Source organism: Cupressus sempervirens, chromosome 5, assembly GCF_028749045.1.
Source record: "Cupressus sempervirens isolate cs-2001-9-10 chromosome 5, ASM2874904v1, whole genome shotgun sequence".
In the NCBI taxonomy this organism is placed as follows: domain Eukaryota; kingdom Viridiplantae; phylum Streptophyta; class Pinopsida; order Cupressales; family Cupressaceae; genus Cupressus; species Cupressus sempervirens.
The window spans coordinates 697,012,433-697,031,049 of NC_143122.1; the positions used below are offsets into that span (position 1 = coordinate 697,012,433).

The following is an 18,617-nucleotide window of genomic DNA, read 5'->3' on the forward strand; positions in this document are numbered from 1 at the left end:
GATCATAGTGATGCAGAGCCCGAGGCAAAAGCAAAAGCTCCAGAGACTAAGGAGGAGCCCGAGTTGCATTTCCAAGAGGCACGCTTGTCTAGCATTCAGCAAGAAGGATCTTTTAGACTGTGTGGTGTTCTAGCAGGGCAGAGAATTATTACTTTGGTTGATAAAGGTGCTACGCACAATTTCATTGATGCACATTTTGTTGAACGTCGTGGTATTATGACTGAGGAGTTTGAGGGACTACGAGTACAGGTTGTTGATGGTTACACTCTTAAGTGTAATAGGATGGTTAGAAATTTGCTCTTACGCCTAAACAACTATGAGTTCAAGGCGGACTACCATGTTGTCAACATGGATGATCTCGATATTGTTCTTGGAATGGAGTGGTTGTGCTCATTGGAAGAGGTCACCTTCAGATTGAAGGACATGGAGATTAAGTTTGAAGTGGATAGGAAGCAACACATTTTGAGAGCCATCAGAAATGGAGACATCAGGACTATTGACCCCTGGAGAGGATAGCCAGACATGACATTGAGTGGGCAGCCGTATGTACTCTCATGCCTAAACAGGAGGGATAGCATAAGACAGAGTATCATCCAGACATACAGTGGTTGAGAGTGAAGTATGACAGAGTCTTAAGTGACATCCCGCCTGGTAGACCACCAGACAAAGGTATCGAGCACATCATTGAGTTGGAGGAGGGTGCTAAACTCGTGATGATTACACCATATAGGCATCCTAAGAGGTTGAAGGATGAGATCGAGAAAACCATCAAGGAGCTTCTTGCGATGGGTCACATCAGGCCTAGCAAGTCTCCTTTTGCTTCTTCGGTTGTGTTGGTGAAGAAAAAGGGATGTGCATTGACTACAAGGTGCTGAACAAAAGGACAATCAAAAACAGGTACCCCATTCCACGGATTGATGAGCTTCACGGTGCATGTTACTTCATGGAGATTGATTTGAGATCCGGCTACCATTAGATCAAAGTTAGAGAGCAGGATATTGAGAAGACTGCCTTCAGATATCATTGTGGGCACTTTGAATTTGTGGTCATGCCATTTGGGTTGACCAATGCACCGGCTACTTTTCAGTCCACCATGAACAGGGTCTTCCGTCACCAGTTACGGAAGTATGTGTTAGTCTTCTTTGATGATATTCTAATTTATAGTCGGTCTTGGCAGGAGCACATGGAGCACTTGGAGACAGTTTTGGGGATCCTGCAGTCAGAGTCCTTATATGCCAAGGAGTCCAAATGTGATTTGGGTATGACAAAGCTATTATATTTGGGTCACATCATTAATGCAAAGGGAGTAAGGATGGATCCTGATAAGATTCGTGCTATTGTGGATTGCCCTACTCCAGAGAACCTGACATAGTTGAGAGGGTTTCTTGGGTTGTGTGGTTTCTACAGCAAATTTGTTAGTGGGTATTCACGTCATGCAGCTCTTATGACAGATTTGATGAAGAAGGGAGCCTTTGTTTGGACACCTAAGGGACAGGGTTTCTTTGAGAGATTCAAGGAGATCATGACAACATGCCCTGTGTTAGCATTGCCCGACTTCTCGAAGTCATTTGAGCTTCAGTGTGATGCATCTGGAGAGGGTATTTGGTGTTGTTTTGATACAGGACAAGCACCCCATTGCATTTGAGAGCAGGAAGCTCCGTGGGCCAGAGAGATCATTTAGTATATATGACAAGGAGATGCTGACTATTATGCATGCATTGGCTAAATTCAAGCAATATTTGGTGGGTGGTAAGTTTTGCATTAAAACTGACCACAATAGTTTGAGACATTTCCTTGGATAGAGAGATCTCAATGATAGGCAACAAAAGTGGGTTACTAAACTGCAGGCTTATGATTTTGACATCTCCTATGTGAAAGGGACTTAGAATGTGGTAGTAGATGCATTGTCAAGTAGACCACATCTCAATGCTATGATTCAGATATCAGAGGACTGGAGGCACTTGATCATTGCTGAGTATGCTAGAGATTCATGGGCATCCAGGATTGTTGATGGGACAGTCGTCGATACCAGGTATACATTTGTGGATGATTTGATTATCTACAAGAACAGGATATTCTTAGTCCCAGGATCAAAGGTGAAGCATATTGTTATGAAAGCACTTCATGATTCACCTATAGCTGGACATCCTCGATACTTCAAAACGTACAGGCAAGTACGGGAGCGGTTCACATGGAAGGGGCTCAAGGCAAATGTATTGCAGTATGTTAGAGGGTGCCCTGTTTGTCAGCAGAACAAACAAGAGCACATCTATCCAACAGGGCTCCTACAGCCACTTCCCATTCCTAACAGGAAGTGGGAGTGTATATCCATGGATTTCATTACGGGCTTGCCTAAGGCCCAAGGGCGAGATTGCATCTATGTGGTGGTAGACAGGTTAACAAAGTATGCACACTTCTTTCCCATCACTACTACTTACACGACAGTGCAGGTGGCTAAAGTCTTTTTTAGGGAGATTTTCAGACTACATGGGATACCCCGGAGCATAGTAAGTGACAGGGACAACAGGTTCTTGAGTCATTTTTGGCAAGAGGTGTTCCATTTATGTGGCACTGTGCTCCGCAGACTGATGGGTAGACAAAGAAAGTAAATAAGTGGGTGGAGGGATATTTGAGGAACAAAGTGGTTGGTCAGCAGAAAGCATGGGTTAGATGGATTTATTTATGTGAGTATTGCTATAATACTGCCTATCACATGTCTATTCAGATGACTCCTTTTAGAGCACTATATGGCTATAATGCACCGAGCTTTGTTGATTTGCTTATGAGTGATATTAGAGTTCCTCGTGCTGGGGATTTGCTTCAGGAGAGCAAGGACATTGTTGATGCTCTCAGAGACAATATTGCCAGAGCATAGAATCAACATAAGCAGTATGCAGATCAGAAGAAGACAGAGAGGATTTTTGAGGTTGGTGACATGGTTTACCTCATGCTGTAGCCTTACCGACAGTCTACTCTCAAGAAGAGGGGGTCAAAGAAGCTTAAGCCTAGATATTATGGCCCTTTCAGGATTATTAGGCGGATTGGTGAGATGGCTTATGAGTTTGAGTTTCCAACAGACAACAAGGTGCAAAATGTTTTCCATGTGTCATGGCTCAAGAAGGCGTTGGGCCCGCATGTTGTGCCTTCAGCAGTTCTTCCTCCATTGGATGATGAAGGGAAATTGGTTCTTGTTCCTGAGTACATCAATGAGAGCAGAGAGAGACAGCTTCATAGGAGGACTATCCGAGAGTACTTGGTGAAGTGGAGAGATTTACCCGAGGACGATGCCACATGGATGGGAGAAGATATTTTGAAACATCCAGCTTTGAGATTGCTTGAAGGCAAGCAATTTCAGAAGGGGCGAACTGTCATGTCCCTTTTTTAGTGACATGTTATTTTGCTTGAATTTTCCTATCATGGACTCTCGTAGGCAGATGGTTTTGGTGAGAGTCATTTTGATGATTATTTGGGGATTGGATTGTCTTATTTGCTCTTGGAGAGATGGGGTTTATCATATTTTTATTTTATGTGTTATGCGGGGCCAAGATATTATAATTTTGAGTTGAGTTTAACTTTTTATAAAGTTACTTTTATATAAAAATGCATAATAAAGAGATTTCATAAGAATATTTTATGGATACTTCTAAAAGTTCTTAGAGGCTTCTTAGCAAAGTGAATAAATAGAGTTCTTGGCTTCTCATTTGGACATCCTATAACTTGAGTTAACACTACTTTCCTCTTTGAGCATTTGTGGCACCATCTTGGTCTGCAAATTGTCATTTGATCATTAGGAACGGAGTCTTCTAAGGATTTGCATAACTAAGGAGGTGAAATATCCTTTTGAAGGGTTGCACTTTGGAAGTGGTATTCAGCTACTTCAAGTTGGGCTTATTTGGACATTTCCAGTAGGGTTCGATTTTCAACCAGGACATACATTTTTTCTCATATTTCACTGTTGGCTAGGAGTTTTATTTTTATTTTTTGGGAGAATTTTCCTTGGAGCCTGGCGATTATTTCTACACCATTTTCAGCACCTTTCAGCCTAGCATGTATTTTTGCCAGGTGTCATACCAGTCCGTACATGTACAGTTGTACATGCAGGTCGCACGGTTAGCAAATTTGAGGGTAAGCTGGAGTTGCATTTTCATCATTTTGTCTTCAGCATTCAGTCTCCAGCATTTGCTCAATCCAGGTTCTTTCATTTCAATTTGTAGTTGCAAGAAATTCTCAGTTGCATTCAGCCAGTAAGAGTTTGCTTGTAATGTGCCATGTTGTAATGCTTTGAGTTGAGTAATTGCATATCATATGTAAAAACATTTGGTTATCTTTGAATGAATAGATTGGCACTATTTTACATCAGTTATTTGAGTAGATTTGTTGCACAACAATTTCCTTTATTTAGCATTTTACTTTCAGCAGTATATGTAGTTTGCATGCCAAGTGTTTGACGAAATTACGCAGTTTAGTATTTGTGGTTATTAGTGGCCTATTGGCAAGGGCCATTACATTATTATGCTCTTGATCTTTTTCTTGATCCCCAAGATGAAGTTTTCCACATTTGATGTGATGCAACATTGATTAGATGATATAAGAGTGGGAATTGTCACATTGTGGAGGGAAATAATAAACAATATTCCATTCCCATATGAACTATCCTTAGAGTGAAGATGTTAGAAAAGAGACCATCAAGGATTTGAAGGGATGTTCTTCAGAAAAATAATATTGGCACATTAGGCATACTACCAAATATTGTGCAAGACTCAATTTGATGACAGATTCATTAGTCACTTGATGATCATCTAGATAAGTGAGGCTCTTGGGGCAACCTTTTATATCAAGAGGGAGTCTGACACTTTATTGGAGACAACCTTGTACAAAGAGGTCAGAAGGTTGATATTAGTTTCAGAGGGAGACTGACACTGCATCAAAAGCAACCTTGGACCAAAAAAGTCTACAAATTGAGAGGGAGAAGTTCGAGGTGAAATTCCTTATAATACATTCTTCTATGTGAGAGAGATAGGATAAGATAATATTATTATGTCCACGAAAAACAAACATTATTATGGGACTGAGCATACAAACAAAAGAGCTGGCCAAAGCAGAAGCACCAAACAGTGACTGAGAAGAAACTAAAGCCAAAAACAAAACAAGGAAGAAGACACGATAAGGACTAAGGGTCCTTTCTTGTCACAAAGAAGTCAATAATAGAAGGGTAAACCCGTGGACAATCCATAGTCTTAGACTGCCATATAGAACCATTTTATGACTGTCGCCGTCAGGAGAGACTGGTGTAGTGTCTAATCGATCTAGAATGAGAAGTACTGGAAGGCCTTTTCAAACCCCATGGAGGAGACAAGGGAGAGAAAAAGGCAGTAATGAGTTGGTCTGAAGTACGCCCCTGAGGAATAAAAGACTGTAGGGTAATCTCTCGAAGATGGGTGGCCTCTTGGAGATAAAGTGCAAGACACCATTGATCAATATAACTGAAGAACATTGAAAGAGAAGAACAGTCTTTGAAAAGGCAATAAAATCTCCCCCTCATCTCATAGTAGAGAGGACATCGAAAAATAAAGTGGACCTCAGTCTCAATCTCTGCCAAAGTACACAACTGACATATCTGATCCGCTCGATCCATATGGTGATCGGTTCGAGCTCGAAGGCAGTGAGAACCAACCCTAAGTAAGCCTAAAGAAAACTGTAAGGCATGATTCCAGCGCCGATAGAGAAGCTTGAGGTGAAAACCCTTGTTCCACCCTCTAGGAGCAGCTACAGTGGATCCACCCTCTGACTTGGTTCATAGTGGATATCATGTGAGGTACTACATAATTCTATAGGAAAACATCATAAGAGGTGACGAACTTAACAATGGCTTGAACTCTTATCATGATGGAGACTACATTAAGTAGTTGTTCCAGAATGTGTCGGAGATCATGATGAAACTGCATTAAGGAATTGTTCCAGAATGTGTCGAAGATCACAATAACGAATGTATCATGATAGACTACATTAAGTTGCTGTCCCAAAATGTATCAAAGATCAAGAAACTTGTCATGATGGGCTACATTAAAATGTTGTCCTTGAGATCATGATTGTTATCTAATAGACTACATTCAGTTGCTGTCTCGGATTGTGTCAGAGATCACATAACACATATCCTTCTAGGATATAACATATTCTTTTAGTAGGCATCATGAACTTGATGCCAATGCACATACCAAGAGAATATCAATATGATGAATATCATATGGTTGATATTCCTTGTTGAATCATACTTCTGTTGTTGCCCAATGTCTTGTAAGGAAAGTACACTTTATTTGATGATTAATGTTGTATATGCAAATTTGTTGGAAACCTCAACCAAGAGTGATGATCAAATTGCAAATATAGATGTCTCGTGTAATGAAAAAATATCAAGGCCAAGATAACAAGACGAGAGTAATTTCAAAAGTATTTCAAAGGAAGGATTTCCAAAATTAGAAGGATGATCAAAGTAAATTTGATACAATTTATAAGAAAGAATGCTAAGGTGGCACCCTTGCATTTCCACCAATTAAGTGGTTCCAACTTGACAAAGTCCACCAATCAAGTTATTCTGAATTTGCATGTGGAATGCATTTAATGTATTCCCCCATTTAATTTTCTCAAAGGTCCATCTTCAAAAGGATATGTATTTCAAAGCAATGTAATTTTCTCATTGGTTAGCATTAAATGCTTTTAGGTGGTAGATAAGAAAAAACCTTATTACAAATATTTCAATTATCTAGGCTGTCGATCTTGGATCTATAAAACCCATCCATTGTACTTGAAGTCTCTATATAAGGTTTATTCATTTCATTTGTAAGGGAGATGTCGAAGAAATTGTTATTTAAAAACAGCCAAAGTAATTGCAAATTCATTCTTGATTCATGGTGAATATTTGAGTTATTTTGGATTGTTATTTCCTACTTCACACTTGGATAGGATTTGTTTATGTTAAGTAAAAGTTGCTTACATTGAGTAGATGAATGAAAGATATATTGTTGATTCATATTGAAATTTTATGTTCATATTGTTTTGTACTTGTTGATGCAAATAACAACATAAGGTTAGCCTGAACTTCATTGCAAGGCACTTAACTTCAATTGCTCTATATTCATTAATTTCCATGATTTATGGTTTTTAGGTTTATAAATGATTTAAAAATTATCTACGCATCCTTAGAACATAGCACCTCCTTTGCATAATTGTTTGAGCGGGCAAAGCAAGGATTGGTGTAGTTTCACCTCATCATCAATAGTCTCTTCCTGTAATATCCCTTTTCAAGTCAGTATCGATTGTTGAGGGGTTAGCCCATCATTTGACCCTTGTGGAATAGTCCACTTGGTTTGGAGGTCCTTTGTGAGCAATTACCTAATCAATAGGAACATCAATCATAAAAGTTTATTTGGGATTCAAGTCCCACACCATTACATTTTTTGTTTGCCTCGATCTAGGTGACTTAATATTTATAGTAAGTCACATATGCTCAATTCCTACTTTTGGCAAGACACCTAGACACATGGCATATGCACTAGACATCTTGATCTCTAGTTGACTTCTTAAATGAAATAAATGGGTTAAGTATAACGATATTAGATAGTTTCTATTTACTCTCTTTCATCTTTTTCTAATGGTCACTCTTTTTGTAATGTTTCCATAAACTCCTATTCGTTATTTAAACTTTCTTTTTCACTGTACAAGAATGTTTCTATTTCCATCTTTGTTCGTTATAGAATATTCTCTTGCATCTTGTATATATAGATCATTCGTGATCTTTGTTTAATAACACATACATTATTTTACCATAATATGGTATTAGAGCAAATACCCGGCCTCTTCGGAAATTTTTAATTTCTTTTTTTAAATTATTAGTTCAGAATTATGAGCATTTATTAAGTTATTAAAGTTGACACCCAAGCTAAGGAGTTTAGCATTATAATAAAGTCAACTTCTGCAACAAAAAACAAATATATGTCATTAGACTTATATATGAGAAGCTTCATGGAACAAACTCAAAGAAGGAATTATAAAAGCTAAGAAGAGAAAATCAATTCATTATGCCTATGACTATTTGTCTTTGATATTGGATGTCTCTGGAATTGTGCAAAGGTTTTCAACTTTTAAGCTCCGGAGAATTGAATTTCTTCATAGTTTTCACATTCTAACGTGGTTAAAGATCCGTTGAATTCATAATTGTGCTTGAACTTATAAGTTTAGTGTGTTTGGTGAATCAACAATTAGAGGAATGTTGAAAAAGAGGGCTTAACCTTCACAAGTAAAATCCTATCTATGTATGCTGAAAGGAATGAATTACCACAAAAGGTTAAGTAACATTTGAATTTTGACAGGATTATGACAGGGCCAGGCAAGATAGGAGGCCAAGAAATAAAAGTAATAACCTAAAGCATGCCACCAGTAAGCTCACACTTCCAACTTTTGACGACTGCAGTAAGGTATCAGCAAGAGCTTGTATTCACAACCTAAACAACTTCTTGACATTACATTCTATTGCAAAAGAAGAATGCAACTAAATTTTCTGTTTCGCACTTGGGTGATTTAGCCCATGATTGGCGGTATCATAGAACATCAACTTTGCAACATGATCTCCTTACTACATATCAGGAGTTTGTTGATAGGTTGATTGAGTGAGTTGATAGGTTGATTGAGTGATTTGATAGGAAGCATCCTGAATTATACTTTAGAAACTTAGCTCAATTGAAACAAACAAGTAGTTTGCAATCCTATATAAGAGAATTCCAAAAGATTCAGTCAAGGTTGCAAGTATATCAGAAAGAAGACTTGTTCTTTTATTTGTTGAGGGATATTTTGAGCCTGTGAAAGGCTAGATTAAGGCATTTTGTAATGTCCCCTATTGTGACTGTGAAATGCGATTGTCAAATTGCAAAATTTTGATATCTCTTGTATTGTCTCCTTCGGTAAATTCTTAATATTATGGATGAATGTGCTTATAACTTGATTCCAATAAATTGATAAATTCTAGAGAATTGTAATGATTTGTATCAACAGATATATTAAAATATAATTTGGTTGTATTCACAGTTCTAGAAGGAAATTGAAAAATCAATTGATCAAGCTGTCAAATGACAATGATTGAATTTACCCTTGTTTCTGTTTCAAACAAGTTTGATATGTTCACCAATCTTAAAATAAAGGGTTATTTGAAATGTCTCTGAATCGATTTCTTTAATCTGAATATCCTGAAATTAGAATTTTTTTCCCCTTATCTATTTAGGCACCTCAGAAAGAGACCTTCAAAGAAGAGTAATATGTACTATATGGTTATTCTGCGTGCAATACTTGCAAGAACAGTTGGTCACTCTCTATGTAATGCAAATATGTATTTTTTTGCTTGTGCTATGTTACAGTCCCCAAGTTCAAGTTGCAAACTCAAAATTGTTGCAGTTTTCTTACTGTCGAATGTATGCAATAGTGATAGTAATAGATTGTATCGTTGTAAGGTCGACCGTTCATATATTGCTATGAGAGCAATCTACAAACCCGCAACTGTTATGAATGAACATAAATGTAGTATTACACTAAAATGATTTTACTATTGTTATTTCTTTTTAGTTTTATGACCTTGCAGGTCTATACTTTCTCCCGGTCATTGTTACTTCATTATCCACTGTATGTGCTTTTCTGTACAGTTGTAAATTCCTTTTAATGCTTCTACTGACTGGGTCTTATCCGCTCTACTTTTCCCTTCTTCTGTGTGTGCCCCAGATGTACCATTAAAGTAGATTGCTCTAAACCGAGCCAAACAAAAAAGACAAAATGTTTTCAATAATCTTTTCTTATTCTATCACCAACGTAGACTCAAACTGTATAACAGTGGAATAACAGGTTTCAATGTGATGAAATGAGGCTGAATTGTAATCTGATTCTTTGCATCGGTTCCTGTCTGCAACTAGCTTAGATTCTTGGCTCTCTGCCTTGCTCTATATTGGCTGATGTTGATTTTTCTTCTCCTTCTGTAGTTACAGACTCTGTATTCCCCGTTTTTTATTCTCTCCAATATTTTGTATATTCTTTTTCAAGGCCTGTTCTGTTTCAAACTGTTTACCGTACAGGTTCTGCCATATTTCCTATATTCAATGGGTTATGACTCTTGACATACTGTTCTAGTTATGAGGTGTCATTATTTTAATGATTCTTATCTTCAAAAATAATTTATGTTGGCTATTACTAATCTCAGACATAATCTCGAGTTCATATAATTAGTTGTATATTAGATAATATCCACTTCTTTTAGTTCATCTATAATGATAAATATTATAATATCAAGATTATATCCTATTATTATTATTTTTATCTATATTATATTCTTTAGTTTACATTTCTCTAAAATGTCAATTATGTAGTTTATTATTTTAATGTTTTGTGCAACAATTATTTGATTAAAATGCTACTATGAAAGGATTATAGAATTTTAATATTATTATACATTTATTAGAATTTCTTTCATTATTATTATTCTTTTTTTATTATTAATATTTTAATTATTAATTTCTTATGTATTATAAGATTCTATTGGGGAGGGAATATTACACATTTGATTCCCAAACTTTGCAAGAGGCTGTGAAGAAAGCTCATGGCATGGAATTGTAATGTCCCCTTTCTAGATCACCTTTTGCTTTGCCTTTGCTCTCAAAATTTGAATATTAATAATCTTTTATTGTTTCTCCACCTTTTTGGCTTGGAATAATATCTCCTTTATTAAAAGGGTCACCACCTTCATTAGAATTGACCAATTTTCATTGTTTCCTTGAAGAGTAGTATAGTATTCCCCAAATTTCTCTCCCTTCCTTGTTCCTCAAATAAAACATCCTCCCTTTGTATCTTCCAATGTGGACAAGTCTTACACCTCTCCATCATGCCTTCCCTTTACAATGGTCAAAACGTTTTTTACTTCTCTTTTGAAGAATCACAAGCTCTCATCGAAGATTCACAACCTTTCATAATTACCACACTTTACAAGAATCACAACCCTTCATCATATTTTCTTTGGAAGAGACAACATTTCATCATTGTTGCCCCTTTGGAAGAATCACAACCATTCAGGTTTACGACCCTTTGGAAGAGTCACAAACTTTTCAGATTTAATACCCTTTTGGAAGAGTCACAAACTTTTCAGATTTACTACCCTTTGGAAGAGAGACAATATTTCATCATTATTGCCCATTCGGAAGAGTCACAACCTTTCAGATTTATTACCCTTTGGGAAAGTCACAATCCTTCGTTAATTTTACATTTTGAAGGAGCCACTTCCTTGTTTTCTTCTATTGATTCTTGATGCATCTCTTCCCTTTCTCCCACCCCCAAATGAAGTTCTCTTCTCCCTTATTGTATCTCATGTTTGAGGGAGACAACCTTTTCTTTCATGCCTTTTGACCCTTTATTAACTTCAGTTTAGTTATGTTATATTCCAAGTTTATTATTTAATATTTTAGTTTTATTCTTTATAGTTATTAGATTTTATATTGTTATTTTTTTATTTAATTAGTTATATTATTAATCAATTAACTAATTTCATTCTATTTTATATTTTCAATATTATTGATTTAACTATATTATAATCATATTGTACTGCGTTATATTATTCATTTAATTATCTTTATTTTTCAATATTATTATTTACCTATTAAATTCTTTTTTATTACTATTTATTTAATAGATTATATTACTTATTTATTTATTATTAAATCCTATTCGAGACAAGGGGCATTACAGGAATTGTCAACTCTTGCAGCATGTTTATCTCCAAATCTATTATCCCTAAGAAGGTTGAGTATTCTGAAGGAATTTGTTTGTCTTTAGTTTCAATGCTCCTTGATGGCAATGAAATTCCTCTTTTCAAGGACATAATCCCCTATAGAAACCCCACTATTAATAATTAAAAAATTATGTCCAATGTTATGGAACAGTGAAGAGATGGACAAACAAAGAATTGCATCCAAATCACAGCCAACATCATAATGAATAACCTTATATATTTTCTACATTTTCTCCCAAACCAGATTCTTAGTTACTTTATAACCAATAAAAGTGGGCACATAAATAACTTCTATCAGATGGTTGTTTAGTTAAAAAAGAAGCCAAAAATTACTATTGTTTGGTTTTACAAAAACTGCATTAATCATTTTCTCATCAAAAAATCCCCAGATTTAGATAAGTACCTCTCTTATTGGATATGCAGGCAGAGGCATTAGGAAAGAAGCATTGTAAGGATAGTCCACCATAGCAAGGTTGCTATATGCTGAATCTAGCCAGTTATATATTTCCCCAGTATTATTCACGTCCCTGCAAAAGTATATTTATTACTGTATAAAGAAATACAATATCAGAATCAATATGTCATACCAAAAATAATTAGCTCCTGAATTCTCCATGGAGTTACCGGCAAAGGTGGAACTTCTTACTAATCTCACGCAAACCTTCGTCATTTTTACCATAACTCTCCAGTAAACTCCAGGAGTCCTTTATCACTCTAAAGCAATTCTCACTCTCTCGCTGTATGATGAAGTAGTTATCATTGTTAGCTTCTATTTCCAAAAATCAGTAATTTGTTAAACTTATGTACAATTTCATAAAGAATTCAAATTTCCTTTAACTAAAACAATAAGAACAAAAACATGTTAAACAATAAGATCTTAACATGGAAATCCGTTGAACTTCCAAGACAAGAAAAAAATATAGGGAGTCAAAATCTGGACCCTGAAATCAGTAGAAACAATATCATAGAAGACATCCCACGGCACAATGTCTTCAAATTGCAATATCGGTGCAGATGAAGCCAAGGCGCCTATTGCAATATGTGGATACTTTAATCGCATCCAAGCAGCCAGCACTGTAGGGACAATAAACATATAAAGAAAAATGAGCAATTATTTATTTGAAGGTTGTATCCAAAGACATAAAACTACATAGAAGAGCTATCCTTACTTCCACCATAAGATCCACCAAACAAAACAACTGGAGAGGCCTCGGCTGATAAATTCTTTTTCAGGTCTAATATCAATATTGCAAAGTCAGCTATTGCTTGTTCAGCTGTCAGAAAAGATAATGAATCCCCATCTTTGTAGGCTGCATCATGGCTACCATAAGGCATTGATGTTCCATAGTAACGGTGCTGAGATGCAACATATCATAGTTGAATAAAGCCTTTTTAATGAACAACTTGAATACAGAAGACTTTCCTACAGCAACAAAACTGGAAGGAAAAAATACAGAACGATTTTGACAAAATGTGAAACAATAAATTTCTATAAATTGGCTGTGTTAAATAGAAGATTTCCATCTTTTTCTCCGAACCTTTCATTTAGCAAATCAGTAGAGATGCAGGTCATCAAAATAAAAGATCAAATGGATGCTATTTAGATCAAAGTAACGAGACTCGGACCGGGCCCGGACTTGGCAAGAGTAATTTGACTCGTGACCCAGCTCGAACTCACCTGTGACTCCGCAGTGACTCGGCAAAGTGACAAAACCCTTGAAATTTAGAGATTTTTTTGGATTTAAAAAAATTCCATGCACCCATTATTAAATAAAGCTTAAAGACACAATTACATAATGAAATAGAAGGTAATTTGATCACATACATAACATACATCAATTACATAAGTACAAAGGTAAATTTTAGATGTATTCAGAAAATTTTGAAAACAAAAATTAAAAATCAGACGAGTCAGATGGATCAGCCAAGTCAAGTAGGCGAGTCAGCCGAGTCAGCCAAGTCAGCCAAGTCGGGCGAGTCAGCACAGTTGACCCACCGAGTCAAGGTCACGGGTCATTTTGACCTGGCTGACGTAACTCGACTCGCCAACTCGGATGACTCGCCCAACTCGTAGTGAGTCTCGTTACTCTGATTTAGATACATGTTAAAACACTTTTGTGCCAAGCTTTATATCTATATTGAAGTGCAACCAATTCATTCGAGGTACATGAGATATTTTTCAGTTGCTAAACTTTTAACCTGACATTAGCCAGGCATGTACATGAATAAAAAGCAGTAGAGGGTATAAATTATAGTTGCTACGTAGTTAATTATTTATTGCATTCACCTCTAGAATACTCGTAATTGAACTAATTGATAGAGTGTGATAGTTTCAACTTGGAGGCGCTTTTCCCAGAAATTATCATTATTTGCCTTACCACAGGAGCATGCCAAGATAGAAGTTCAGGATTGATTTCAATCATTCTCAAATTAAGTTGAATACGAGTATTGTGACTAACAACCTGTACTGATTTTTTTTATCAGTGGACTATGTATTTCAGCTTTTGTATTTAGAGGAGTAAAATTCCTGTGGTAAATGGAAACTGAAAACACCTGTCCTACAATATTGCTTGGCCGACTTTCCAAACAGCAGAGTTCATACATGATTCTCTATGGACTACGAAAAGATAATTCCAGTGGACATTTTTTCTTAAGACCAATAAAGATGATGGGACGATAGAATAAAACTGCAGCAAGTCTCTAATTACTACAATGTTTTTATTGCTCACTGTACTAAGTGCTTGTACTTTATACCCTGACAAGTGTAACCATTTTACTTCAAATACTGTCTCTTAATTCATTTTTCATTTACTACTCTCGACTGGATTTACAAACCAATATACCAACTTGAAAGAAAAAAAAATTAGGCAAATCCTTGTGAAGCCTTATCATACCTCCTCGGGAAAAATCCTTTTTCTTTTTCTTATGCATTACCTAGGAATGTTATTTGGATTATGATTAGTTCTGTTTAAGATTATTTTACAATAAATTTAAGTTTTTGGTAGAGAGAGACCAAAAAAGTTTGATTTATACATAGCAGTTTAGTTTCAGATATCACAGAAGCTTTATCATCTCCTATTGTCTTCTATTATCACAACTTTTCCCTTTGTCCTCCATTATCCCCACTTGCTGCTGCATTTATCAGCTCTTGTCTACCATGTTTTCCAGCCTTAGGCCTCCATCTCCAACGTTAACTGCATTTTTTCCGTCAATAACTACTGAAATCAGATTTCAGGACTTTCAAAATTTCAACTATTGTTCAGTTCATTAAAAGATTTCAGATTTAAAAGTACAACATGCTTTTACCATTAAGACCTAATCACCATTTCCCTAGATGGTCCTGTCAAGTATACTGAAAGTGCCAAAAAAAAATTACAGAACAGCAAGACAAAAGATAAACAATAAAAACACAAATTTATCATGATTCACCACAACTTGTGTCTACCTCCACACTAAGAGCAGAGTTATTGTATTATTGATCAAAAGTTCAGTTTACAATAGATACAATAGCAGATATATAGCAAAAGATGATCAGCTGAAGAGACATAATAATTGGAGGGAAAACCCAAGGCAACCGTTGAGCTTCACCGACTCTACAATCTCCCAGACAACGGATGTGTCAACTGATGACCCATTTCCCTGCTCTACATACTGATTGATTTCTTTTTAACAAGCCCAAGAGAAGTCCTGGCAGTTTCGAACTTCTCCTCAGGAACAACCTTCGCCAACATGTCCGCCGGATTGATCTTTGTGTCAACTTTGGCAACTCCTAAGTTGCCTTCTTCTACCACATGACGAACATCATGAGCATGTTTGTTAATATTTTAAGACCGCTGCTAAAAGGAATGATTGTAAGCCATAAAAATAGCACTAGGACTATCACAAGATAAAAAATAATCATTTTGTTGGCAATGTACATCACTAAACAAGCATTGTAACCAAATCAACTCCCTAGCACCTTCAAAAAGAGCCAAGTACTCAGCTTCAGCAAAAGAAAGAGCAACAGAATGCTGCACCTTGAGGTCCAACTTATAGCAGCCCCAGCAAACATGAAAGCATAGCCAGCAGTAGACCTACATTTATCAAGATCTCTAGCAAGATCAGAATCAGTGAAACCTTGTAGCTGCTTATGATTACCACCAGAACATAATGCACAAACATAAGTACCCTTGAGGTACCGCAATATCCATTTAACCACTTCCCAATGAGGCTTCCGAGGATTGCTCATGAACCTAATCACCACTCCCACTGCATGAGCAATATCGGGGAGAGTGGAAACCATGGAATACATTATGCGACCAACTGCAAATTTATAAGGAACTCTATCCATAAATTCATTTTCCTCTTGTGTTTTAGGACACAAATAAGAAGATAAATGGAACTGACGAGCAAGTCAAATAGAGACAATTTTTGCAGCAGCCATACCAAACCTCTCTACAACTCTGTCAATGTATGATTTTTGTGATAGCATAAGCATCTTTTTTTGTCTATCTCTAGTGATAGTCATTTCAAGAATCTTCTTGGCAGACCCTAAATCTTTCATGGGAAATCGAGCAACTCTTTCTTCAACTTGGCAACAATTCGTGGAGAATAAAAAACCAACATATCATCAACATAAAGTAGAAGAATAACATACTCACCATTGGGAAGCCTTTTGTAGTAGACACACAGGTCTGATTCACATCGAGTGAAGTTATGTTCATCCATGAAACGATCAAATTTAATGTACCACTATCTTGGGGCTTGCTTAAGCCCATACAAGCTACGCTCCAACCGACAATAGAGATGTTCCTTTCCCTTTAGGACAAAGCCTTCAGGTTGTTCCATGTATAATTCTTCATTGATGTCACTGTGTAGAAACGCTATCTTGATATCAATTTGTTCTAATTTAAGATCCCAAAAGGCTACTAATCCCAATATTGACTGGATTGTAGTCATTCGCACAACTGGTGAGAAAACCTCATCAAAATCTAGTCCCTTTTGTTAAGTCCTTTGACAACCAAATGAGCATGATAACTTTTCCCGCCTCCATCTTCCTCTTTCAATTTCTACACCTAACGATTTTTAAGAGCTTTGCGATTGGGTGGAAGCACCAAATCCTAAGTTTTATTAGCTTTTAAAGAAGTATCTCTTCCTCCATCGCAATCATCTACTGATTCTTATCAACACTTCCACAATCATCTTTAAAATTAACTAGTTCAATTTGATCAGAGATTAAAATTTCAAGCTTTGCCTCCTTAGAAAATAATAATTTATAAGTTGAATATTTGACAAGCATCCTCCTTTGCCTGGTGGGTCGTCTTAACTCAAATGTTGAGTTCTTGTATTTGACATTTAGGGTAGGAATTAATTCAAAGTCGATGACTATGGTTCTTCCATAAAAATTTTGAATAACCCCTTTAATTTTGGGATTGTAAGTCATAGCACTTCGATTTTGTAGCTTATTATTACAATCTTGGATGTTTGTTGGATGGATCCTACTCATCCTTTGCTTAAGCCGAGTGATCTCCAAGCTGGACTAGGACGTCTGCTATGTTTCATTGGGATGTGAATTAGTGTTTCTCAAACCTATATATGCCTCATCGTTGAACCTGAGATAAGCATCATTTGTTATCGCCAAGGAGCAAAATTCCCAATACCACGTTCTAGCACATAATCCAAGTTACCGATATGGCATGATTTCTCTGGTGATGTAGATGTATGAAGTTGTTGTAGTGAACACTTAGTATTTGCCAAGTCATCGTTTAGATCCATGATGGAGAATCCTAGAGAATCTTTGTTGTAATCAGAAAAGACTAAGGTATGTGGTGGCAAAACAACATTTACATCCCCAAAGTTGCAGTTAATATGCATATTTGAGGCGGGAATCAACATGAGCTTTTGGAAACAAACCACGTATGCCCCCAAACACATCTCCACCATCATGACTAGTCTCCAACATGTCATACCCCCTATGTGGAATACTCAAAGGTAAATAAGGTCTATCATAGTCTATTCTAACAGCTTCTTGTTCATATGCCTGTGGACTATCTAGATCATAAGGGATTTCAGGATGTTTCTCAAAGTAGACATTCGAACCCCTATGTGGTTGTAAACTTTCTTTAAACAATTCTTCAGATTGTCAATTATCATGATCATTGTCCATGCTGTTAGAAATAGAGGATGATGACAAAGCAAGATTTAGAGCTAAAACAAAAGCAAGAGATGAGAACATAGGTTGAGGCTGAGGGTTCACTGCTATATGTCTTGAACCATTTTCATTATTGGCAAAAATTGATAAAGGAATGAATTCTCTGGTAGGTGTTTCCCCTTTGACAGAGCTGGAAACTTCGTCTCATTAAAGACCACATCTCAACTACTCAAAATTTTCTTTGTAGTGGGATCCTATAATGGAAAACTAAACAGGTCTTCACCATAACCCATATAGATACACTGTTGGGATTTTGGATCGAGTTTGCCACTTTTCTCTTTAGGAAGATATACAAAGGCTTGACAATTGTTGGTTAACAGTTTGTAATTCTCTTTTGATTGGTTTTATCTTGACTCTTAATGGCCAGAGGGTTGAGAAACAAACTATTATCAGCAGATTGGATTAGTGCAATCTGATGTCACTAATCCCTGAATTGAAGGGTACAGCTCCCCTATATGCAAAATGTGCAATGAATTATGTTTCTAATTGATCAAAGGGCGGGGGTATGCTCTTAACCTGAGAGCAGAAGAGGATTTCACCAAGATACTCATACTTATAAGTAACTTAGGCAAGTTTATGGTCTACAACTAACACTACTCCTACTCCTAAATGCAC

The 18,617-nt window shown here is 36.4% G+C and overlaps 1 protein-coding gene across 1 annotated transcript in view; it reads right to left on the reverse strand.

The window, feature by feature from the left end:
• Positions 1 to 18,617, reverse strand: part of LOC149557899 (Serine carboxypeptidase S28 family protein) — a 147,804-nt gene that overhangs the window by 97,417 nt on the left and 31,770 nt on the right. The window contains exons 2-5 of the mRNA XM_089832352.1: positions 12,982 to 13,168; positions 12,753 to 12,886; positions 12,437 to 12,549; positions 12,216 to 12,339 (exon numbers count right to left, since the gene is read on the reverse strand). Coding sequence (XP_089688478.1) covers positions 12,216 to 12,339; positions 12,437 to 12,549; positions 12,753 to 12,886; positions 12,982 to 13,168 — 558 coding nt within the window. The remainder of the gene's footprint in view (positions 1 to 12,215; positions 12,340 to 12,436; positions 12,550 to 12,752; positions 12,887 to 12,981; positions 13,169 to 18,617) is intronic.